Source organism: Acanthaster planci, linkage group LG01 (assembly GCF_054643075.1).
Source record: "Acanthaster planci isolate LZ-2023a linkage group LG01, COTS_SCS, whole genome shotgun sequence".
In the NCBI taxonomy this organism is placed as follows: domain Eukaryota; kingdom Metazoa; phylum Echinodermata; class Asteroidea; order Valvatida; family Acanthasteridae; genus Acanthaster; species Acanthaster planci.
The window spans coordinates 18007223-18033398 of NC_141777.1; the positions used below are offsets into that span (position 1 = coordinate 18007223).

At 40.7% G+C, this 26176-nt stretch overlaps 1 protein-coding gene, 1 long non-coding RNA gene and 2 pseudogenes across 4 annotated transcripts in view; 2 read left to right on the top strand and 2 right to left on the bottom strand.

Moving 5' to 3' along the window:
- LOC110978146 (uncharacterized) overlaps nt 1-2067 on the top strand; it is a 3160-nt pseudogene extending 1093 nt beyond the window's left edge. The window contains exons 2-3 of the transcript XR_002598024.2: nt 20-120; nt 1136-2067. The product of XR_002598024.2 is annotated as an uncharacterized LOC110978146 (transcript). The remainder of the gene's footprint in view (nt 1-19; nt 121-1135) is intronic.
- Nucleotides 1-26176, bottom strand: part of LOC110978143 (kinesin-like protein KIF28) — a 79107-nt gene that overhangs the window by 25859 nt on the left and 27072 nt on the right. For both annotated transcript variants that reach the window (XM_022232891.2, XM_087141597.1), the window contains exons 12-19: nt 23725-23848; nt 22739-23014; nt 21279-21488; nt 20835-20881; nt 14276-14404; nt 11837-11971; nt 3613-3779; nt 2700-2833 (exon numbers count right to left, since the gene is read on the bottom strand). In XM_022232891.2, the coding sequence (XP_022088583.1) occupies nt 2700-2833; nt 3613-3779; nt 11837-11971; nt 14276-14404; nt 20835-20881; nt 21279-21488; nt 22739-23014; nt 23725-23848 (1222 nt within the window). The remainder of the gene's footprint in view (nt 1-2699; nt 2834-3612; nt 3780-11836; nt 11972-14275; nt 14405-20834; nt 20882-21278; nt 21489-22738; nt 23015-23724; nt 23849-26176) is intronic.
- LOC147800504 (uncharacterized) lies at nt 14414-17466 on the bottom strand. Its single transcript, XR_015426539.1, has 2 exons — nt 17310-17466; nt 14414-16547 (listed from the first exon to the last, which is right to left on the bottom strand). It is a non-coding gene; the product is annotated as an uncharacterized LOC147800504 (long non-coding RNA).
- LOC147800505 (uncharacterized) lies at nt 24785-25922 on the top strand (annotated as a pseudogene).

Genomic DNA, 26176 nt, shown 5'->3' on the forward strand with positions numbered 1-26176 from the left:
CGTATGCTCTATCTCTTAGAGGCAGGTTTTGTATACAACATATCCAAGAGCATTTGGAATTCTGCATCTTCCATCGACTGGCTGGTTATGAGATGGGATACCACGCGGGGTACTCTGCAGGTAAATGATCGTAGGATTGAAAAAATTAAGGCATCTATACAGTCCCTGTTCAAACAATTCGCGTCTCTAACTGTTAGGGACTTGCATTCATTCGTAGGCTAAATCATTTCCTTGTCACCCGTGGTCGGCAATATTACAAGGTTGATGACTCGTAATTGATGATAATTGCTGCCTCCGCCAATATCCATTGGTACCTTCAAATGCGTGCTTATCTGAGCTTAAATTTTGGAGAGGCAACGTTCCACATTTGAATGTCCATTTTGTTTTTGCCCATCATGTTGTCAATAGGATAATTTGTTCAGATGCTAGTTCAACTGGCGCAGGCAGCATAATCTGCAGTGATGTCCAACACTGCCCACAAGCTGTGGTCTCCAGCAGAATCAAAACAGATTTCAGCTTGCTAGAGTTCAACTTGGCGTGAGCTTGAGGCTATCCATTTTGCCTTGCTCTCCTTCCTTCCCTTTATACGTGCTTCTGAGTTAAAATTACTCACCGACAGTCAATGTGCAGTCAAGATTATTGAATCTGGCAGCATGAAGCCATACCTTCACAACTTGGCTATGGACATTTTCAGTATTTGTCTCGGTAATTGTATTTGCTTTAATGTCGAGTGGATTCCCAGGACCATAAATGATCAGGCCGATTTTGTTAGCAAGATTATTGACACAGATGACTGGGCTCTTTCAGACAAATTCTTCTCGTTGATTAACTCTTGTTGGGGTCCATTTACGATCGACGGCTTCGCTACCTTCTATAACTCTGAATTGCCAATGCTTTTGGCTGTTGCTGTGGTTGCATTACCACGCCTGGATTAAGGACTTCATACTGAAGTGGGTTACCATGCACTTAAACACGGTAGAAATAACAATAGTCTCCTTGGGTTAAGTAATTTCGATGGTTTCGTAGTAGCAGCATATTTAGATTTTGAGATGGTCTAACGACTTTACCACGTTGGTTTTTTTTTGTTAAGACTTCCACACTTATCTATATGTTCCTCCCTTTTGTGTGCATACAGATTGTTCGCAACCATTCCTTCTGGCATGATTTTCCATGTCAGTTTCAAGCACAGAAGGAGTCTATCCAGCTGGACACGATTTTTGCTAAATCTGAGGGTACAGTGTCCTCTTATCTCTACAAATGTCATCAATTTCTGTCCTGGTTAGATTCACAATGTATTGCCCCGGCTCTGCCAATTTCTGAACAAGTCTTGGCATCCAATCTATCCCAAATAAAATCACAATTGATTCCAATAGTGTTTTGATTTTCACCGCTGCCGCATTGCAGTGGTTCCGTTCCATAATCAATTCCAAAAGCAACCCTCTTGATTCTCCCATCCTACAGCATATCGTCATCAGCGGTAGATGTGACCTCCATCATCCATCTGTACAAAAACACCCAATTTGGCTTACGCAAGTCAAAGCAATTGTCGATCTGTTTGCAGGTCTGGAGGCTTTGCTATTAGACCTTAGAACTGCTTGTTACGTCTCTCTTAAGTATGCCCTTCTCTTTCGACATAATGAGATGGCATGTATGAAAGCTAATCATTTAACTGAGATTAGTTGTGATAACAAGGGTATAGATCCGTCCTTATGATAAGTGCTTATATTTAGGGATCATATATCTGCCTTTATTGACACCGGAGAGCTTAATTTAAACTAGATGTATAATACATAGACCAGATTGATTTGACGGTCAATCTATATAAATTGGTAATTATAATTTTTCAGTCCAAGTTCATTTGTGCCTATTCCAAGTCAGTCATTGCTTAATTGTGTCGCATTGTTTGTGTATGTATTTGGCTCAGATTATCTGATTAATAATAGATCCAGGGTTGAATCGGATGTGTAGCGATGTTTGGTTCAGATGATCCAAGACGGTCAGATGATCATTCAGTGGATTTTAAGAAGAGTGTGGAAGTGGAAAAATTATGAAACTCGGACAAGGTCCGGTATTAATAATGTATTCATCAGATGACCGTCCTTATGATAAGGGTTATATTTACGGAGTATATGTCGGCCTTTATTGACGCCGGAGAGCTTAATTTAATCTTGTGTATAATACATTACAGACAAGATGAATTCGATCGTCAGTCAATCTATATAGATTGGTAATTATAATTTTCCATCCAACATCATTCGTGCCTTTTCCAATTCGGTCATCGTTTCATTGTGACACGGTGTTTGTGTAGGTATGTTTGGATCAGATGATCTGATTAATGATAGATCCAGGCTAAAATCGTACGTGTAGCGAAGTGGGATCAGATGATCCATGACGGTCAGATGACAATTCAGTGGATGTTGGGAAGAAAAGAGTGTTAAAAAAAAAATCCAGTGTATCATGATTTGATAAGCTCGATGTTCGTGACACACCACCTCCCCATGCTGAATGAATACACTTGGAAGGTCAATCCATTGCCTCTCTCTCCTTTGTATGGCCGTCCTTAATACTAAACTGCTTTTTGTGCGTATGAGCGTAGCGAAGTGGCACAAAATTTTCAAAACTTATGGCCCTTCACAAGAAGTCAAAGTTACCAGCATTAGCCTAGGCAAAGACCAAAGATGGACTGTTACTTGACATACCATAAGATCTTCATCATTAGAGGATGACACAGAAGCATCACTGTAGCTTTGTAATGAGGATGAGCTGAGATTTGAACGGATTCCCAGAGTCTGCTCATTAGTGCTGTCTACCTGGATATCACTGTCTGAACTAGCTGCAGATAAAAAACACACCATACATGATAATTTTGAAAATTGGGTTCCTATCCTCACCAGTGAAAAAGCATCAGATGGCAAATGCCCATCACAATGCAACACTGTTGTCAACTACTTGACGCTGGATGACCTGTAAACACACATAGCTGTCCCTATTTGCTCCACGGAGGATGTGTACACTTCGTTTAAGAATTCTTTTTTTCATTTCTGCCGTTGACACAGATTGACACAGTTGTATTATTTCTTAAAGCCTGATTTGATCATGGCTCTACTCTCTTAGTATAGGGTCAAAATTTAATTGGACTGATATGTGAATACTGATGTACTGATTGTACCAGACTGGTACAATTGGTACAATCAGTACCAGCGAATAGGTTCATGGTATATCATGAAAAAACTTACGTAGGTTGTTAATCGAAGCAGATGGAACAACTTGCCTGCTGTATCCTGAGATTTAAATTCCTGAGATTTGCACTAGGTTCTTCGGTCTTGAAATAGACCAAAATATACTTTGGAAACACCAAATTGATTCGTTTCGTATATATACCACAATGTCTTTAAGGCTCATTACATTATTAAAAGAACTACTTGTTTTTAATTGTTCTACTCAATTGTATACATGTAAATGTATGACACTGCATTGGGTTTCATCAAACAGCATATATGCATACGTACAAATGCATCATATGAAATACAAAACGAATTCCAACCAGTAAACCAACCCAATCAATTAATTAACAAATTTATGGTTTCTATGTATTAACAGACCAATACATACCTTGTGCTCCCCACACTTGTAGGAGGAGTGCATTCGTTTGGAGATACCGTAAAAATTCCTCAGTTACAGTCTTGATGGTAAATTGTTTCTGGAAGCTGAATTTGGCATTCGTATTATACCAAACTGTCTTGGTCTTAAATGGTGTAGGGCAGTCAAAGAAATCAAACCTATGAAGACAATAAAAAAATATTTATAATTGAATTTTGACAACTGCCAGTTTTAAGTTGAACTACAATTTATTGTATATGTTCTTAAAGCTGCACTATAACGGAGTTGAAAAACTGAAACAATTTTTTTTTCCGTATAAATGTCTCAAAGTTCCCAGCAACACTTCTTTTTGCTGTTTTTCATGATGGCTTATGACGTAAAATTACTAATAAAAACCAAGAATTTTGTGTCTGCAGATCGTTGTTTTGAGAAAAATTTTCTTTATTCCACTCCCAGAGGGAGCTATATAAAAAGGGTTCCTGGTTCCCTGTCCAAAACCAACATCAACGCAATATGAATTACAGGAACCTGTGCAAAGTCGTGACGAATGTGGCGGTAGTCTCGCGACCAGCAGTAGTGCTCAGCTCATGCATGTATGGGATTGAGTGAAAACACAGACGAGAATTTATGATTTTTGTACTTTTAAGTCTCATCATGCCCCCAGAACATCCCCGAAGAATCGCGATGTTAGGTTTTTTAAATTCCCGAAAAATGACCGAGTTTGTCAGTAGTGGGTGCAAGTTGTCTGCACCACTCGTGCAGAGTTTTTGGCCGGCAGTATGCAGTTAACACTTAGAATTGACGACTGACAAGATCAGTCGTCTCGGCTGAAGCAATAACTTGGCCTGAAGACAAGATACGTACATGTACTCAAGATGGGAGCAGTACAGAGTTTAAAATTGCCCTCCATAGCCACCAGGACTGGCACTACCAATCATGCTGATCAATCTCATCCAGCCAGACGTTCAAAAGGGGTGTTTGAGAAGAGAGAGAAACAAAGGGTAGGCCTAGGCCTAACGTTTTGGTTTATTTTCTTGGATTATAGAGCCTTAAATCCTTCTGTATTTCTTCGAAACTCTGGAGGATATTTTGTTTTTAGTTGTAACATGAAGTAGGGACCCTAATGCCATGGTTATAAGATTTGTAACTGGACCGAAATAAGACCTTAAAATGATTTGTCAAAATGTGTGTCTTATGCCCAAGGCCTAAACACTTGGACATAAAAAGATAGTTAGGCTAAGGCCGGGCCTAGTATTAGAAAAGTATATCACTTATCAGTGAGCATGAGTGATTCAAAATCCTATGAGGAAAATGGGCAGTGGAGTTAGCAGAATGTAATTGCTGTGTGTCCAGGTTGGCCATGTGGGAAGAATTACAAAAAAAAAGAAACAAAAGTACCCCACTTACATGCACATGTAGGCTACGTAATGTTCAAAGCATGGACTGATCCCAATCCACATTTTCTGGGGGCAGGCAGACAAACCTGTTTTATTGGGCAGGGCTGTGTTTTTGTGCTTTCTGAAGGGAGGGCCCTAGAAAAAAATTCTTACACATTCCACATGTTTTTTACCTGGGTAATTGTGTGTATTTTTATTGCAGTTCAGGTACTTCAAGAAGCCTTCAGATAGCACTCCATACAGGATTCTGAGCCTCCCGAAGAATTTGATGCTTCTATAGCATGAGCTTTAGTCTGCAGTCTGGAGAGGTTAGCTTGATCTCATTGTGAATAACCAGGGCAATTGATGAAGAATGATAATTGAAGTTTAATGTAATTTGCATGTTAAGTCGAACCTCAATAAGAGCACTGTTAATACGAGGTTCCTGTTATAACAAGAAAAGTTAAGGTCCCAAGTTCTTTTTGTTTTCCCCTCCTGGTAATACATGTACAAGGTTCCTGTTACAACAAGATAATTTGTAACATCCCGAGGACCTCTTATTATCGAGGTTCAAGTGTACATGTGTAACCCTGTCCCAAAAGAGGTCTTGGGTTACAATTTCAAATTGTATTTCTTTATGACTGTTTTCCTTTGGCATATTTAAATTGTTCTTTCCTGAGCTTTTGACTTCTCTACTGGTAAGCAGTGTTCCAGTGTTGAACCTTTGATTTATTGCCTATTCCTTTTGTCAAATAGCCTGCTCTTCCTTCAGTTTATCTTTAATGTTCCTGCTCTCCTGGAAGATCACAGGATGTTCTTTGTATCCACTGCCTTTAATCTCTGACTAGTACACCAGTGTGTACACTACCAGTAAACTTTTCAGGAGATCAGCAGGATGTTGTGACACTTAATCCCTAGTTGTTCATACCTTACCCAAGCTGTGAAAGCCATAAACTTCTGCTGAGTGCTCATCTACCTATACTAGATACTAAATGACCAATCAGTATTGGAGTCATGTGTGACATTTTTTGAGTTGTTCAATGAGAGCCTGAGCTGGCCATGTGGCAAGGGCATGTTCTGGGTGGCAGTTTGCCCCAGAGTTTTGGCAAGCCTGGCATCCCAAGCTTTGCCATCGTACTGATTACATGCCTGCCAATTTTTTTTTGCGCTCTGCATTATTTTTCTTTGGACCGGAGGACCTAAAAATCCAAGTCTTCCCATGTTCACAAGTGTTGGCTCTCTATCTTAGTTACTGAACTGCATGTTCTGAAAGAGGGTCTGGAGGGGAGTATCTGCAATCCACCTGAAGAGCCGTCCCCAGGAATCTCAGCCACCGAGCTATTGTGACTTGCAGACACAGCACAAGTACACCATGGCATCTGTGGCATTAATCACCAGCATCCGCAAGGACATGTATTCCTTTGCGTTACATTTCTTCTGCTGAACTTTTGCTCTCCACTTTTTGTCAACCGGCTACACGACATGGAATGACTCATTGCAACTCATCTCTACATCTAGAACTTTGGCGCTATTTTTTTCTTGAGCTCAAAGTGTATTCTAACTTTTTCTGTAAATCTCCTATTTTAATTAATGGCCATCTGAACTGGTGTTCTCTGGATTCATTTGATATTTTTCATATTGATTGGCTTGTCTATTCCCTCCAATAAAGCAAAATCTCTTTTGGACGTAAATCCTGAATTGTGTGAGGTCGACAGTTTGTTCAAAAGGGAATTGAATTAATATGAAATTTGGTTCCTGCTATTTTGAAATGTGAACCACGGGTTACACATGTACAATTTTGTACATACACATGCGGCTTATATTAGACGGCATATGTTATTTGAATAATGTCTTGAGTAGGAATTTCAGTATATACTTTGCCTTATGAACTGGACAGAATGGTTGTGGCATGATTTTGTCTAAATTAGTCTTTTAGTTCATCTGCAAATTACATCATTATTACATACGTGTAAAAATATTTTTGTTGCATGGTTCCATCAAGCTGCGGTTATTTGTTTAATAAAAAAAATTGTAATTGTTTTGTTTCCCTCAATTTTTGTTTTGGTGGCTGAGTAATATATATTGTGAAGAAAATCTTTGAACAGATTTTTTTACAGGCAAGTGAACTCAGTGCAGTTGAAGAATATGTTACAGCCCCTTCCTGCGATGAAAACCTGTGATTCCACCATGGCACCCAGTCAATTACAATGGTGCAGAGGAAGAGCACTGTTCATAAATTTACATTGCGTACAATGTTTACCGTATCTACTGTAACATCAAAAGATCAGGTCCCGGTCTATATTTTTCTTTGTACATGTATTCCACTCATAAAAACACAAGGTTCCTGTCATAAAAACACAAGGTACATGTATTCGTAAAGTTCCAAGACTGTGGATAGGCAGGATGGGAATGTAGATGCATTTTAATTTTTTCTTTGAGGTCCAAAAATTATTCAGTTCCTGCATCTCCCTTGTATGAAATACAGGAAAACCACACTACGTGTATAAACCCATATAGGAGTACGTGTATTTGGGGCCCAATTTTAACAAACCAATTTTGAGGATTCATGTCAGGAAAAAATCCAATTTGAGAGCAGGAACAATGCATATTAAAGGAAAAAGATCTGACAAGTTAATGTGAGAAACTTCGAAAAAGTGGTTATTTTGTGAGAAATATGTGCAAGTTGAGAGCATTATACCTAATTCTTAGACAAGGATCAAACTTGAATGGCAATAGACATGGGTTCTGAAATAATATACTCCTCCACAAATATACATGTATGTACACAAGTACATGCTTCATGCTGGAATGCACTTAGTTTATTTCAAGATATTACATATGTAATAATACAATATTTAATAATACATGTACTGTAACCACAGTGTGGATTTGAAAACCTGCTTGTACAGTTATAGAATAAGTTGACAGCAGTGAGTCGAATGCAGCAAGTTGTATTGAAGAGGATTAAAAGAACTGGCATGCACGATAAACAAGATAATGTGATGTGTTTTTACCTTAGATACAAAAAACAGACAAAACATTAATCCAACTGAGGATATCGGAATCCCTTGTACTCGCTGTCTAAATTTGGATGCAAGAATGTTGTCCATGATGGCAATGGGACTGCAGTGGCATCTAACCTCAACACCACTGAACTGCTTGATGATATGCCATGTGGCGATATTTCCCGAGTAAAAAATAAAAACATATGAAATGCTAAAGAAAACTAATAATGTGGAAAAAGTACTATTTTCATGCAGATAAAAAGTTTGACCAAAAAACACTATAAATAAAAAATAGATGTTTGGGCTGGGCTTTAAAGAAACTCAGTCTGAGCAGGGTAGTGATATAAAAATGGGTTTTTCTTTGACAAGGAACAAAAAACTTTAAAGTGTAAAATGCGAAACACAGGGATACCCATAGTAAATAAAATCCTAATCAATATTGATCATACACCCCCAAAAAATCAATAAAATGCATGAACTGTACATACTGGTCAAGAGTGCCCTGGACAGCATCTCTGCCACACTGAGTTAGTGCTACTGCATGTGAGTTGTCTGTAGCATTGCAGAATGTAAGAAACAGGCATAAAACAACTCATGGTAAGAGATCTACACAGGGATCTACATTGTCCACTCATGCTAAGTTCCACCATCTTTGCATGTACTTGTGGAATCTCCTTACAACATCTGTTGTTTAGCAGCAGTGGCTGCAACACACTTGCAGTGCTCACAACTGCACCTATAAAAAACCAAACACCACATTAGCAAGCCCAGGTCATGCAAGTATATTTATGTGTGGACATACTTATAAAGGACATGTTATATAATGCACATGGGGTGAAGGTCATCGTTTATCCTCTGACAACTTTAATTTCGTTATAATCGAATACAGTAAACACATTGTCAAAAGAAAGACATGGTATTTCCAATTCCCTTCTGTACGCAAACGTAAGGTGCGAGTCGACTCGCAGCCGATCAGTAAACATGTCACGTAGGCCCTAGGCTATGTACACATTGAACCAAAAACGTGAGACTTTCAAAGTTGGAATTTCTTCCATGGAGTACATGCAGTAACAAGTGCATAAAGTGCATGTACAAAGTCAGGTTCAAAGGTATATCGGCCATTTCAGTGGCAATGAAAAACTTTGATTTAGGCCTACCATTTTACCAATCTGTGTTTCAAAACCGATTGTGCTCTTGTCCACCCGAAAGCTGCCGCAGCATTACCGTCCCCGTCGTCATTGGTATGATCCGGCTAGCTCGAAGCAGTAGACTTCGGCACTTTGTGTTTTAACCACGTTTATATCGCCCGCGAGGTCATCTAGTTGGTCCAAATCTGATGAATCTTCCTCACTGGCCTCAGATAAATCAACCTTCTCCTTGTCAACGCTGTGTTCTTCACAGAAGTCTTCGTTTTTTGGGGTGTTTTTTTTACTTTCACAATGTACATGTACAGTAGAGCGTGCGCTGATTGAGTACCACGGCCTACATCATATTTCATTCATGCATTATGCAGGAGATGCAAATTGCTAGATGACGACACTGCCGTTTTCGCAAAAGGCTCGTTCAGCCTGGACAAAAGGGCCTAAAACTCTGGTCTCTTTCAGACTGAAGAAAACATCAGAAATGTTTTGTTAGCAAATATATGTGAAGAATTACAACAGTACATGCTACATGTATTTGTAAGACAAAATCACAATTCTCCACTTCATTTTAGTACTGCTTTAACTAAAAGGACAGATGAATTTCCTGTAATTTGAAGTGAGCACGCACTGATGTCACAAGTACATTTGACTTTAATTGTCAAGTGTGTTACAGTTCATCTGACAAGAATTCAGTTTTTCATTATGTAAGCCTGTTTTTGCTTCGTCTTGTGGTTTATTTTAGAATTCACCACACCCGTGTAAATGGAATCATCTTAAAGTTTTTAGCCAATAGTATGCACTTCAATATGGGCATTTTACAGTAGCGCACCTCCACGAGTTTGCAATTTGTTGACCAATCACAGTGTGCGAGATCTGTTGACCCAATGCGCATGAGGAAAGGGTTGACAAATTTTGCGCACTGCAATTGGTCAATGCGTTGCAAACTCTTGGAGGTGCACTATTGTGAATGGCCAATATTCCCCAACAGACTTTCCTTAGCCACTGACAGTGTAAGTGTTAGCGTCCTTTTGAACCTTCACTCATCTTACACAAGATCACTTGCCATGGCAATGTTCCCAAAGCGCACCTTATTGGTAGCAGCAGGACATGATGTAGTACCACTGCCAGCTTGCATTATTTGAAAACAAAAGGACTTGAAGGTTTTTGTTGATGGTATCATGTCAAGAGACCTGGTATACATGTAGGTTCAGTGCAGAGACCAGTTCCAACTTTCCTGTTTCTGGAATCTGAAGACAGTAGTTAAACAACTTTGGGCTCAGTTTGATCCTGTGGAGAACAGGAAAGTCAGTCCCGATCTCTAGAATTTGGCATTTCCAGGCCAAATACATGACATTTTGTCCTGATCATCTTGATGTTCATGGCAACAGTCTGCCTCCTGTCTTTCTAAGTTTCTCACCAGCAACATAACCGTAAGTGTTAACTAAGCTAATGTCTTGAGTGTTGTAAAAAGTCACGTTGAAATCATCATTATATTATTTTGATCACAGAGCAGTTGGAAATTTGAGTTAAGAATGTTTAAGTTACTATGATGTTTTGATTAGGGATTCTGTAAGGAGTGCAGAGCACTAACAGATGTTTTGAAAGCCATAGATTATTAGAAAACTTTAAACATTTTGAATACTTTAATTTAATGGTCTTTGTCGTACGGAGTGGTTTGTCAACAGTGGCGTAGCCATGGGGGGGCCAGGGGCACATGCCCCCACCAATTTGGGGTGCCCGCAAGATGCTTCCCCACTGGAAAAAAAAAACGAATGAATGGTTATTGAACAAGACTAACAAAAACTTGCCCCCAAAAACCACACTTCTGAAAGCTGGTCCCCCCTCCCAAAAGATGCTGGTGCCCCCTCCCAAAAGATGCTGGTGCCCCCTCCCAAAAGATGCTGGTGCCCCCTCCCAAAAGATGCTGGTGCCCCCTCCCAAAAGATGCTGGTGCCCCCTCCCAAAAGATGCTGGTGCCCCCTTTGTGCTACGCCACTGTTTGTCGATCCGAATAACAAGTTGAGAAGTCTACTGTGACAGCATGGAGAAAGTTTTACTGTGAAATATACAAGCCTAAGTGTAGTCTCCTTTGTTGGAAGCAAAGAATTCCACTACCGTGTTGGCATCGTGTAGCTTCAACCATTCACTGTAACAATAACTGATAGCTTTTTCAAAATAGATATAATTTTGGGACCCGTTGTGTGAACAGACAAAATTGCTAAAGAAAAATCAGTAAAGTTACCGAATATAAACAAACAAAATCACTAAAGGGTTATCAGTGAAGTTAATAGAATTACTTTGTGAAATACTAAATTTGGAATTGTAAGCGACAGCACTGTAAAAAATTCCTGTACAGATGTCTGCACAGTTTGGAGTTTTTATGTTGTCACAGAAATTTAGAAGTTGCCACTTTTATGTCTGTTACTTTGTTGAAGTGTCTTAGAAGCCAGGGTTACCATTCCTTTTCCAAGTATACAGAGTGATAACAATGTGGTAACCAATGAGTGACAAGTTTAAGCATCTAACCTTAGTATCCATGAACACAGTCAACAACCTGAACAATTATAATCACATATTTCTTGAGGGTAACAACAGCATCAATTCTAACAAAAGAAACATCTGCCTCAAGTTCAACAAGGCCTATTGCTAACTGGATTTGCATTTCTACTTCACTTTTCTATCTAGTCTACACTTGTTGAGAATGAAATCTTACATGCACCAGACACCTCTTCTGCTCTCTTCTCTAATCCACTGCACTCCACGACATTGCTTGATGATTACCAGCAGATCAAGCCTCTTACCAAGCAGCTCAGATGGGTCTAATGTCATGCTGTCATCTCCTAAAGCTCTAAACAGGAATGAACCATAGACGATGGAATCACTAATACACATTTCCATATTAAATGAAGATTCAAAATGTTTCATCTGCAAGATTCCCTCTGAATAGAGCAGACAACTTTGAATTATTATACTACAGGCCTTCTTTAACATGAAATTCACACAGAGTTGAAAAAACTTGCTGAATATAAATAAGTGAAATAAATGTTTTCAAAGTTTGTATTATACAAGCAGATTGTAAAAAAATGCTGTGCTTGTAGGCATCAATGAATATAATATACTTCCCATTTTTTAGCGGAATCCACCCTTCCATGTGGTCAGGGCAGAGATCAACAAAAATGGACAGTTTTCACTTAAAAATCTACCCTTTTAGAAAAATGATACATAACCCTCTCATTTTTATTGAATATATGTAAATGTGGTATCAAAATAATCAGAATATGCTCTTTTCAATGATGTGAAAATTTAGCTTTGTGAATCAAGAGTCAAGATGACCTTTGGCATGGGTCAGTGACCTTTGACCCCATTAAAAAAGTATCATTTTGAAATTTTTGTAAACCAAGTGTTTCTGAAAGTGTGGTTCCTGTTCTAGAAGAATCCACTTAAATCTTTCTGGGTGTTTAAAATAAAAAATAAAAATGTGACTGTTTTTCTACAGTTCGTCAGCTTAAAATATGTCAATTTTGTAGGTATTCATAATAGAAGAATTTGTACCCAAGCACTGAGTTTATGCTCTAAAATGAAATTAACCACTTCCTGATGGGGACTCCGGAATCGGAGACGTATGCTTTATATGCGTGGCCGCGTCTCCGAACTCGGACAAAGGAAACAGGGCCCTCCGAACTCCGAACAAAAGACCAGGCTGCTGGGCATTACTGACATTTTTCACTCTCAAAAGTGGTGATAATCTAGCCTTGTTTTGAAACAGTATACCAGGGTTTGGGGTATTGAGAGCGAATGGATTACCACCGGGGACAAAAGCGCTCCACTACCGCAGCGATGAGCCACACAGCACAGCTGCATGCTAATCTGGCCCCTACTGAAAAGAGGTCAGCAGTGCACTGAGCCAGGTTTGTGAACAAAAGACAGTTATATAACACCGCACAATCTGGGCTCTGTTTACAAGGCTGCAGGCCTGGCTGAAATACTCGGGCGTCAATGAAGGTCACTTGTCAACTTAGAGTAGCGCCTAAAGATTACTTCGTGCGGCTATAAACATCCGTTAAGTGAAATGATGAATTTTTGAAGGATTTTGAAAACGGAAAAAATGATAGTCATGCTAGCCCAGCATCACCAACATTGAAAAATGCCCCGGCATGAAGTGGTTAACCCAAAGGTGTATGTACAGTCCTATTGAAATTGGACAATTTTGGACTGTTACGGTTAATGAAATATTGATTAAATGGTTTTCAGAGAAGTGGCAAAGCTAAGATTTTACTAGGGGGGCACAATAGGGACATCAGCTTCTTATGGGGGACACCAACTTTCAGTGGTGTGTTTTGGGGGACCAGTCCTAAGTTAGCCTTGTTTACTATCCATTCATCCGTGTTTTTTTCTTCAGTGGGGGACACCTGGGGGGGGGGGCACTGGGAATTTGTGGGGGGGGGGGACGTTCCCACCAACCCCACATTTGATATCACATTTGCATATATTCAATAAATATGTGAGGATTTTGTATCATTTTTACTAAAAGGGTGGATTTTTAAGTGCAAACTATTCATTTTTGTTGATCTCTGCCCTGACCACATGGAAGAGCAGATTCCACTACAAATTGGCCAGTATTTATTGTTCATTGATGTCTACAAGCACAGCAATTTTTATCAAAATCTGAAGACCAAAGGTCAAAAAGTGTGTTGGTCTGCCATGGAATGACCCAAATGTATTAATTATTATTATGTAGGTGTGCTACTCGGGAACCACAAACCATCAACATGCATCAACAAACATGATGAGATTCAACAAAGTATCAACAACCTGGAGATGCACTACAAAGTTTTAACAGTAGTATCATCAAATTTAAGAGTTTTACATCTCCTATTACGTAAGATTGTTGGGTGATGAATTCACATACACAATCCTGAAAGACCACAAATTTTCAGCAAAGACATATGAATTATATGGCCGCCATCTTTCCTTTCTAAATCAAAGTATCTCATACTTACCATTTGAAATAAATAATATGTTGGAAATGACATTTTGGAGCCTAATTAGTGTTGTGAACACATTACTTACTCGTGATAATGCAAGTATTAATTGTAATGCTTTTGATGTGTAATAGTATGACAGTATGACCCACTATTATCCAATGGCTTACCTTCCTTTCTTATCACATGGCAGTATTTTGACTGTCATAACTCCTTCCTCTTTTCCCTGATCATTCTGTACTTCAAATTCATCATTAACTCCCATAAGGTAAGCAAGACTCATCAGCCAAACATGACAGCTGCAAAAAAGGAATTTAAAAGATGGCACACCTCAAACATTTGAAGACAGAGTTGAATAATGCCTTACATCAGAGCAGCCTGATTACCAAATCATCAAGTTGGGACATACTGATTTCAATTGATAGGGCCACTAACTCAGCAGAGGATACATAAAAAGTGGGCAGATGGATAAGTCGAGACTTCTTTTCGTATGTATACGCGTACATGTATATGGGTGTAATGACTGCATCAGTAGACAAAGCACACTCAGCAATTTGGTAGTAACAACCTGGATTCTCTGGGCTCTGGCAATGGGCTTGTCAGTCATGAGTATGATATGTAACAGGTCATGAATAGTTACATGTACCTCACATTCAAAAAACTTTTTCATCTGAAGCGCCTAAACCAAGAATATGGATCATCCATCTCATTCCCTGAGCTTACAAGGTCCATACAGAGGCTACAGGAATTGCAGCCAAGCCACGAAATAGTGCTTATTTAAAGGTTAGCAAATTTTAATTCTAAAGTACACAAAACTTTCCTGCTCACCATTAAGCAAAGTCATGAAATTGGGCTGTGTGGATCTCATACTACCAAATTGCTAAAAACTGGGCTTGTCCACATGTGTAGTAGCCCCCAAAATATATCGTGGGACACAAACAGGAAAGTACAGAAATGCTGTTGCATGAGAGTGAAATCATGGTACTTGTAATTCCATTGGGTAAATCCTCCCCACGTGGAGTGGGTCAGGTCTCCTAGTGATACTTACCCCTGCCCAGCCTACATATGCAAATTTCCCATGTGCCTATAACAATTCGCTGAAAAGACTTGCTAATGCATACTGCCCCTTGACCCTCCCCAATGCACTGCAGTCCCGCCGGTATGTTCATCCCACATGGAAGGGCGGATTCCACTAAAAAATCTCAAATACATGTACAATGTACTTTGGACAATTTAGCACACTAGCAGACTGAAATTACATGAGGTTAAAACAAAAGGCACATAAACAATAATAGCTGTCTGACACACTCTGTGTATCCACAGAAAGGGTGCTATGCACACTGGCATACACTCATAACTGACAGACCTGTGTACAAGGTCGTGGCATGATGTGTAACAAAAAACAAAGGTAGTCTCTTTCACTAAGTAGGAAATACAGTGCTAAAATTGTTAGTATCAAAAATCTAAATTTATAACTTTAAGGTTATTAGTAAAGATTATAAAAGGTTAACAATGATGGAAAACATAAAGATGAACTCAATGCACAGCTGCTGCAGTGACAGTTGTAGATGGCTGTTGTAAATTTTGTGAGTGGATAGTCGTCGACCCCGGGCCACCATGGATGCAGCATCTGCAGAAAGACCTGACGCCCTGAAGGATTGTTGGACAACGTCAAGCATGTGAAGTGAAGACCCTCCGGTGCTGGGTGGAGGATCCCTGATTTAGGTTGATGAAGGTTGTCCTCCATGACTGGAAGGACCAGCTGCCGTCAAACCAGGAGTCTTGTCAGTCTTGGAAACCACATTTAGCAAGGCCAGAACGGAGCAATGAGAAAGATCCAACATGGCTCCTGTTTTATCTTGGACAGGACACACGGGATATTGGAGGAAAGGCGTACGTCAGTAGGCCTGACCAGTCGATCTGTAAGGCACCTGTCGCCATGCTCTTGGGTGAGGGAACCTGGAGCAGAACTTCAGGAGACGGGTTTGTCGGCAGAAGTGAAGAGGTCGATATGGGGAAGCTCGATCTCAACAAAAATCTCGCTGATCACTGAAGAATCCACCCTGTTGGTTGGACGGTGCCCAAAGAGAGTGTGTCTGCTATGCTGTTGCTGGTTCCCGATATGTGAACGGCTTAGAGGGTGATCCCTTGATCGTTCGTTCGCATAAAGAGCTGCCACACAAGAGCGCACAGTTGAGGAGAGCGAGTGCCACCCTGGCAGTTGATGTACGCCACTGCCATGGAGTTGTCGCTCTGGACTTGAACAGAACAACCTACTAGGTGTTGTCAGAAGTGGCAAAGAGCATTGAACACTGCTTAGAGCTCTAATCTGTTGATGTGTTTATCTTGAGAGGTGGTGTCCCAGACCCTAGAGGACAGAGTGGAGGAAGGAAGGCCCCCATCTGAATAGCAACACATCCGTCATCACAGTCACATCCGGACCTGGAGGTACAAAAGGAAGACCAGCCAACTGGTGCTCAGTGATGGTCTACCACCGCAGGTGATTGTGTAGGAAGGTCGGCACACATGTAAAAAGAGGCTGAAGCATTCATTGTAAGAAAAGTAAGCCCTGTTGTATTATGTTCGAAGTGGCCATTTGTATCCTTAAGTTGGAGGACTACAGCCATATCATTACATGCACGAGGAATAAAGGTCATTCTGCATGCATTGCAAGAATAGAAAAGATGCAGGTAAGGAGCATCCGAAGATGGAAATCGCTCCATGACTTAAGTATCCAAATATTTTCATAATACATCTAAGCATTATAACATTCCCTTTACTTGTTGGAATAGATAGCATGAGTGGATAAATGCTGAAATTGACAAGTACTTGCCGATTCTGCCTTTTCGTTTTGATTACGTGGGGCACAGTTGAAAGGGCAGACATGGCAAACCATTAACGAGAGTGAGTGTGGACAGTAGGCACACTTTTGTCAGACCTCGTAACAGTCACAGTATGTACACTTTGAACACACCCACTACAGAAGAACTCATGTCTGGAAAGCAATGTGGGGCTTGGCCAGGCCAAGCGGAAGAATATATGGAGAGTCAGGAATTATTAGATGAAGGAAGTGTGTAGAATTCACGATGATGTGAAGTTCGGTGAATTAGGATACCCGAGGAGTAGATACTGAATTGAATGGCATGATCACCAGTCAGAGATTGAAGGGAGCCTGTCTGGAGATCGCAGTTGATTGTTACACACCTGAGTGCCTCTGATGATGAAGCTTCAGACATCGGAGGGCTTGATGGGTCTGCGGGTAGGGCGATGACATCTACTGCAGGCATTACTGAACAGAAGACCTATGGTCAGAATAAAACACACACGGTAGGCTGATATTATTGTATTTTATTCACCGGGACAGTTCCATAAAAAGGTGAAAGGAGCAGATTTCTCTGTTTCCCACCTAACTGGCCCCTGGCACAGGAGTTCTGGGTGCTAGCTGGTGGTTTGATGCGTAGTGTAGCAATAGGCCTATGAACAACTGTTTGAACTGCGGTCAGGGTTTGGTATGCGTGACCCAGACTTATAGTCACGAGGGGCCACACGAGCAAATGAGGTAAGGCAACCTGGTAGAGTGTACATGTAAATCCTGCACGCGTGGAGGCCCCAAACACTGGACAGATCAAGGCAGAGTTGTTGGTAGGGGTGGAGATAGATGTGAGTCATAAGTAGAACCCGGATAAGTTGAAGAATTATTGTTATTACTATTATTATTGAATGAATTTAGTACGCACATATTCAATCAAAAAAATACATTTGTAAAACGAATGGGCGCCGTCGTGAATTAGACAAACCAACAGAGTGGGATGTGAAGCCGGAGATGAAACTGGATGTCAAGTCGGAAGCGGAGTCTGCTACAAATCCGGGTGAGGATCCGGAAGGAGATCCTCACACAGGGCATCTGGGTCCGGGCAGTCACCGGGAGAGTGGAGATTGACTCGAGGCGGCTGGCTAAATTGGGCAGCATCTCTGAGAGTGCAGGCTGCCGTCATCAAACCCAATGAAGAAATATCTTGCCTAGATGTAGAGTAAGATTTCTTGCATTTTATGCTTCTTATGTGCAGTGATCTGGCCATATAATCCAAAGGAAGAACCTAAAAACCAGGGACGCCAGCAGCATGTCTGGAATGCAGGTCGAGACAGGTCGAAGCGGGCTAAGCCGCTGGAACTGTGATGGAAGCACCCTTGTCGGAGAGCCCTAGCTGGTAGCCAGAAGCCGCAGCCATGAGTGGCACTCGAGAACCATGGCAATGATGCAGTTCTGTAGCCCGAAAAGTGGTAGGTGAAGAGCCCACACATAGTTAGGTGGTGCCTCTGAATGGGCCACCCCCGAAAACAATGGGGCATCGGCCTGAGGCATTGTAACTTCCAAGTCACGCCTGAGTGAACCACTGTTAAGTTCGTCTGACGGCTGTAGTTCATGGTGTGTGGTGGTCTTGTAGCTGGCCCCGGAGGTGTGGGGCCATCCCTGTGTATAGACTGGTGAGCCATACCGATGAATACACGTCTTCCACAGTAGGCGCTGGTGCCAAGGCCGTTTATCTTGGATAATGCAAAACCGCACCACAAAGGAGCAGGGCACCCACCAAGCCCTGCTCCATGGTCAGACCCATACAGCATTGGGCTGTTATTATTTGAATGCACGCACCACATTGAGAACACCCAAACCTATAGATAATCCACAGAAAAAAGGGGCAGAAACAAAAATACGAAATACAAAAATAACCATTCTTACCAACAGATAAGAAATCACTCTTTATTCGTAAACAGGAATCAAGTTAATTCACAAACGCAAATGGCACAAACTCGAAACTCGGAAAATGTCATAAAGACACGTCAGTAAACGATAGGCGCTGAAAAAAGAAGGACGAGCATGGTAGCGGGACCGCAGTGCATTGTGGAGGGTCAAGGGGCAGTATGCATGATCAAGTCTTTTTAGTGAACTGTAATAGGTGCAAAGGAAATTTGCATATGTAGGCTAGGCAGGGGTATGTGAACGCAGGAGACTGTGAACACACTCAAGCTAAGCTAGGTGTCCTTATGGAAGCATAAAGGTGTGACCAGAAAGAAACATTGGGAACCACTGGAGAGAGTATAGAATGCTCAATGATTCCCAAATTTACATTGATGTCTCTCACCATGAGTCAGTGATGTAATGATTTATGTGGGTGATGAATGAAACGATAATGAATGTAGTGCTGCAGACAAACCGCTGAACCGAACCAAAAATCATTGAATACAGCACTTTCGAAACGAACCAAACCAAACTGGTCAGTTTCGATGTTCGGCTTAATATGACATGGCATTGATAGTGCCTGGAATGCACGCAAGAAAACTTGATAAAAAAGCAAATATAACGAAAAACCGGCGCTAGCACATGTGCGTGGCGTGTACACATGTACTATAAATGTACATTTACAGTAAACTTACGATGGCCCCGCATCAGGAGATGGTTGTAAAAAGTAAGTAGTGAGAATTCACTAATAATCAACCCTGAACATGCAATGTACTGCATTTCTGCTGCACAACAATTCTAAATTCTCACTACATCCAATGTGCTTACAGTATGCATATTCAGATTTAACATTGTATTTGCCAATCTCCGATAGCCACACCCTTATGTTCCATATTAGGCCAATGATGTCATAAATGGCCATGCAAAACGAATTTTGATTGGATACTGATCAGTCGGACTTGTGCTCAATCGAATGCTACTCCAGAGGGACAACTAATTTTGCCAAGCAAGCTCGTGCAGTGCTCCAGCGAGCGACAAGATTTGGTTGGTGATAGTGGCTTAACTTGCCTTTCATTTGATCATGTTTGATTGAAGCCGTAGTGTGAATACGTTGTAATGGAATTTTGCCAGATCTCAAAGTTGTTTGCAAATCTCAAAATGCCATTATCCATTCGAACAAGACTGATGGAATATAACCCCTTTGGCCACTTGGGCAGCACCATGGGAGAGAATGCTGACTTGATACCGAGGTTCGTATGTAAATACATCAAAGGCCATAGTTTGGTAGCTAAATCTGTTTCGTGAAATATAACCAAAACACACTTAGCTTGAAATCCAATTTGATCTTGTAGGCTGTAAAGGAAGAACTCCCATTTTCAGCATTCTGTTTTTTCTGTTTTCACATATCCTGCGATCATTTTGTTCAGTCAAACGTGGTCCAAACACAACCGCTTTTGGTCGGCAAACCACAGTCGGTAACTGTCAAACCTCTGACGGTAACTTTCTATGGAATTTTAGCTCCTATACAAACTTTGGGGACACAGTTTAGAAAAAAAAATGTTCACATCAAAGTTGCTTGTGGATGGGAATAGAGAGGAGATTCATTGCTTGTATTAACGTAGTTTACACACGGAAGTACTACATACAGCACGTTTATGGCGAGCTCTTCAATGTCTCAACGTGCATTGTGCATTGTACATGTACGTCCATGTGTGTACATGTCTGAACCCGAACCTAACCGGAGTTCGGCAAAAAATTTCCGAACCGAACCTTGGCACCTACTTACAGCACTAACTGAATGTTTCCCAATTGTTTCATTCCACAAGGCAAAGTCAAGTGGAATGGATTGTTTTATCTGTCACTATAAAATTTCTCTTACCATTGGACCCGCTGACGTTCATTACTTGTATAGTACAATACGGTGTAGCACAGTTAGCATAGATTCATATGGTGAATGACAAATGGTGAAACATTTACATGTATCTGCTTACGTGCCAAGTAAGATGTCTTCAACAGGGTCCCAGAATGGATCAGCAGCCTGGAAATGGAAATGAAAACTTAAGCTGGTTAGATCAACATCATTGAAATCAACACAATCAAGACACTGCTGATCAATGTACATATCAACATTCCAAGTCAAAATATTTTCTCTCAATTTACTGAACCATCTACGGAAAATAGTTTATTCATCACTGAGGTCAATGTTTCATTTCAACATCAACAATTTATAACAGAAAAAAAAACCAACTCACTAAAATCACAGAAAGAATTGTTATATGCATTGTATAATGGATAATTTAAAATTCCAACCCTCTATGCCTTGATTTGAGGATAATTTAAAAAAGGGCTTAGTAATTCTATATAAGGATTTGAAGTTTGACTTGAAAAAACTACAGATAATGAACATATGTTTAAAGAAACTACAGCTCTAATACCTGTTGCACTATCGTGTCTCCATCTGATTCCTGGAACTTCTGGTAGAGGTCTTTGATAAGAAATCGTCGATTGGTGAACTTTTCAGCAGACCAGATCCATATTTGATTTGTTTCTGTGTCTGTCACTCTCACTGATACCTCTTTTGTCATATCGCGACCTCTAGCATCATGGGAAGTCAGATTCTTTATCAGAGCTTCAAATTTTACTCCCTGGATTAATAAAATCCATAAAATTAAGGCATGGGTGACCGACAATGGCTGATTTAAGCACACTCCCCAACCTCAAGTTCCAACTGACTGCTTTTCCAAAAAAAATGTGCACACATGGACAATTAACTGCATGCTGTACTGCATACATAATGAACAGCCATCCTGGTTCCAAAGTCTGAAGTTGGTGCTTCTCTATGTAAAGCTCTGGCCTGGACACATCTCACAGAAGACATATTACTTGACATAACCACATGTTTACATCTGCATTTTGTTACTGTCATAATTGTCAACATCCTGAAGATGATTGACAATGACTGATTTTTTCAAATACTATGTCAATGAAATCCAACCATATAATTTTATGTTCTTACAAATGAAACTAGTGAAACCTGTGTGGATGCTGACATGCATCGATTGATTGCTGTAACCGAGAGGCAGCTTTGCCATTGAGAAAGTTGCTGTATTTAGCTAATAACAGACAAAATCTAGTTTTGTGCTATTAAACGAGCTGCTCATTTTCTTAATTTGGCCTGAAACGTGCAAGGATTTTGGTCAACTCGTTTTGTTTAGATGGCCGTACCCATACCCCAAGCTACACTAAGGTCTGTTAATGTTAAGAAGGCTGTTCATGTGATAGATGTAATCAAGCCAGTCTGGTAAGCCACTACCTTATTTGAGGGAAGACTACCCAAGACCCTGTACTGTGCCATTGCAAGTGCATGTTGGCTTGTTGGTAAATGTGACAAAATTTCTGTAAAATGTAACCCAGAACTTACATTTATTTGGCATTACCCTTATTTGGCATTTTGTAAATAGAACAAATACAAGTAATGTCTCATTTATTTGTGTAAGTATGATGTACGGCAATGATCTAATTTTGGAGGCTTCATAAGGCTGCAGAAGTATCAGGAAGAAACTTAAAAGTATATTTTGAAAGAAAACCTAGCATCAGATTTCCATTTGTAAAAAACAGAAACTAGAAAGTGTAAGTACATTGTAAAAATACCAAATTCTTGTCCAAGACTCTTAATTACATTCTTTGAGTTGCACATTTGCAGCTGCATTTCTCATTATAGAATGCGTTGCTTATTAATAAAGATTGACAAATGTTTATAATACTTGCTCACACACAGACAAGAAATCCAAGGTTCTCCTGTCAGAGTATGAACGCAGGTCTTATTTGTTGTTGACAATCACACACAAAAGAAATAAAGCTTGGGAAACAACTCAAGATTGACTAAAATTCCTACCCTATTCATTTCTTGACTGATCTCATTGACCTCAGCAACTGATGGAAGAAGGCTGGTAAAATCATGATACACCAGTCTCAACAAGGCATCATGGGCAGAATTGTCACCTGTCGATGCCAATCCCAGCATGCCTCTGTCTCCAAAACCTTGGCTTTCTGCCAACTCAGCCTGGAAGTAGTGGTAGTTGTACTTGTCCTTACTATCTTCGGCTGCTGAGCGATCATCAGGGAAACCAATGTATAGAAAAAGGCTGTTCGTTCCAAATATTACTCGATCCTAAACAACAACAAAAAAAACAAATAGGCTGATGTAATACTTCTTGCTTAAGACTGATGATGAAAGAAAGGACTTCATTAAGAATATGGAATAATTTTGTTCAATTACCAAACACTACTGCATAAAATTAAAACAGGTTCCATGCAGTAAATAATTAAATGCTGTGACTCAAATCCACTGCTTGCCAACATAAGTTGAAGCCTCGACCAGTTCAATGCACTTCAACTTTTACCAGGGCAGATGAACAGCTGAACGAGGGGGATAGAATGAAAGTACTGATGCCTAACTTCATGAGTTGTGCCTCCCTACATATTTATGGGTGTCATAAATAAATTGCAAAGGTGAAGAATTTGTGGGGAAAACCCCATCCCAGCAACTTTTTCAGGTAAGCATATCCGAAGTGAACTGGCCATGTGGAAATCTCCACTGTTGTAGTCAAGACCATCACAAGACCAGACATAAGACCAGACACAAGACCATGCACAATTAGACCAGGCACAAGACCATCACAAGACAAGACCAGACATAAGACCAGACACAAGACCAGTCACAAGTAAGAGGGTGACCAATAACAAAGCGATGCTTTTGTCTTGTGCTGGTCTTGTGAAGGTCTTCAGTGGTCTCAACTACAACACATGATATCTCACTTTTCAAACTTCACCAACATAACAAAAAATTTAAGAAAGCTGGGAATTAAATAAGGAACCAACCTGATGATCTAACTGGGTTGCCTTGGTAATAAACTTCCCATTGATCAAAATCCTGCTGTCTCCTATAGCAGTCACTGTCATCTTGTTCTTGGAATTAGTCACATACGCATGCTCAGGATGGATGCTTCCGAAGTGAACAAACAATTATTCAAGGGAACATTATCATGTTGGGTAAGACTCACAATTTGTGAAGGCTGATCTATTTATCTCTGAAATTATTTTTTGTTATGATGATTTGTTTAAGGTAGAGATCCTAGCCCTTGCAGTGATAACACGAAGCAAGATTATCCACATTAGAGTTGCCATCGTTGTATACATGTACTTGATGGTTGGTCTACCTGGCCACCTGCATGTACATGTATGCATGTACATGTACATGCAGCCAGAACATTACAGACTGCACTACGTGTTGATTGTAATTTTCCTCAATTATTGAAGCATCATCATCAGTCCTAAAGATATTTCTTTTATTTAAAGCAAGTTTTCAATGCTCAATTAAAAGGCACAGAAATTTGGGGAGTCAAGAGGCTTGTTCGGTATACCCAGGAACAGCTAAAACTTGTACAAAAATTAGTAAAATCTGGATATGACTGGATGTTGCCTCTAGGCATCACTCCCAGTCTGCATGTACAGTAAATTCTCAACAACTTGAAACACAGGGGAATGTGTGGGGAAATGAGTGAATTTTGAGCTTATGAAACTTCCTGAGTCAGTACTGTATACGTAATTGAAACCAACTTGAACTATAGTGGAAATGTTTTTATGGTGCACAATTTTGCTCACAAATCATTTTATAAAGATCTAATGCTGCTGCTACCTAAAGTTTCGTTTCTATTGCAATAAATCATTTAAACGTTGTACCTTCATGTGGCAAATCTTAAAGAATTGTGTTGATTGTATTTACAGCATGACAGGCAGCGCATCTCCGGTTTGTTTTTCACTTGGGTATTCCTATGTGGGGTCACACGACCTTTCCTATTAAGGTCACACGGTTGATGTCCCTTGTCACACAGCACACAGGGCACAGATAGAGAAGGGCAAATGCACTTCTATTTTTGTGATGGAAATATATCACTGCTACAGACAGGCAAAGCATTGTGGATCACTTGTCCTCATCATCAATGCATGTATTTGCAGTGCACGTGTCACACGTACATGTGCATGGAAAATCTCAAAATTTTGGAAAATCCCCCTCGATTCCGACCCCACAGGAACATTCTTACAACAGATTCAGCAGGTGCTGGATGATATGCGTTCACATGACCAACTATCCAAGAAAGTTCGTAAGTTTCTGTAAGTTTTACCTACTCCCCAAAATCCAGGGAGGCCCATTGTTTCCAGGAATGGATCGCCCACTGAACACATGTCATTGTTCACTGACACTTTTCTCAAACCCCTTGTTCCACAGATCCTATCATATATCCATGACACACCAGACTTCCTATGTAAGCTGGAAAACATCAAGAACCAGATTCCTAGCACAGCCATCATTGGGACCTTTGATGTTTCTTCACTCTATACTAACATTCCCCATGAAGAAGGTATTCGTGCCTGCTGCGGAAACACAACTCCCCCCATCAGTGATGTCGCGACGCTAATGAGACTTGTACTACCCAAGAACAATTTCTCCTTCACAGGCAAACACTATCTCCAGGTACATGGCATAGCTATGGGCACCCGTATGGCTCCCTCCTTTGCTTGCCTCTTCATGGGTAACCTTGAAGAGCGCATGCTTACTTCAGCACCATGCCGCTCTTGGATCTGGTGGAGATACATCGATGATGTATTTTTCATCTGGACCAGTGACAGTGGCAGTCTAGATATCTTCATTAACCATATCAATTCTTTCCACAGGACAATTAAATTCACGTTGGAATATTCCCTCCATCAGGCTAACATTCTTGATGTCAGCATCAGGAAGGAGAACAACCTCGTGACTACTGACCTGTATTCCAAGCCCACAGATACCCATCAGTTTCTTCACATGTCCAGCTGTCACCCTAGACACTGCAAGACTGGTATTGCTTACAGCCAAGCACTCAGCCTGAGACGCATTTGTTCTAATGATTCAGATTTCTCCCGTCATACACAGGAACTGAAGAGGCATTTGATTGTGAGGGGGCACAGCTATCACCAGCTTCAATGCTCTATCAATAGGGCCCGCTCCGTCCCTAGAAGTCTTGCACTCAAGGAGAGGACCCCCCGTGAAGAAACAGTCCCCAGGGTTCCCTTGGTCATCCTTGTCTTCCTCCCCTCCGCAAAATAATCGATGACAATCATCATATCCTCCACACTTCAGACGACCTGGCTAGTGCCATTCCAGACACCCCACTTGTGGCCTACAGGCGTCCCCGCAACCTACGGGACCTTACCGTTCGGGCAGAGGTGCCCACATTGGATACCCTTCCCCCTCCCAGCAAGGCACGTTTCAAGTGTGATTCTAACAGATGCG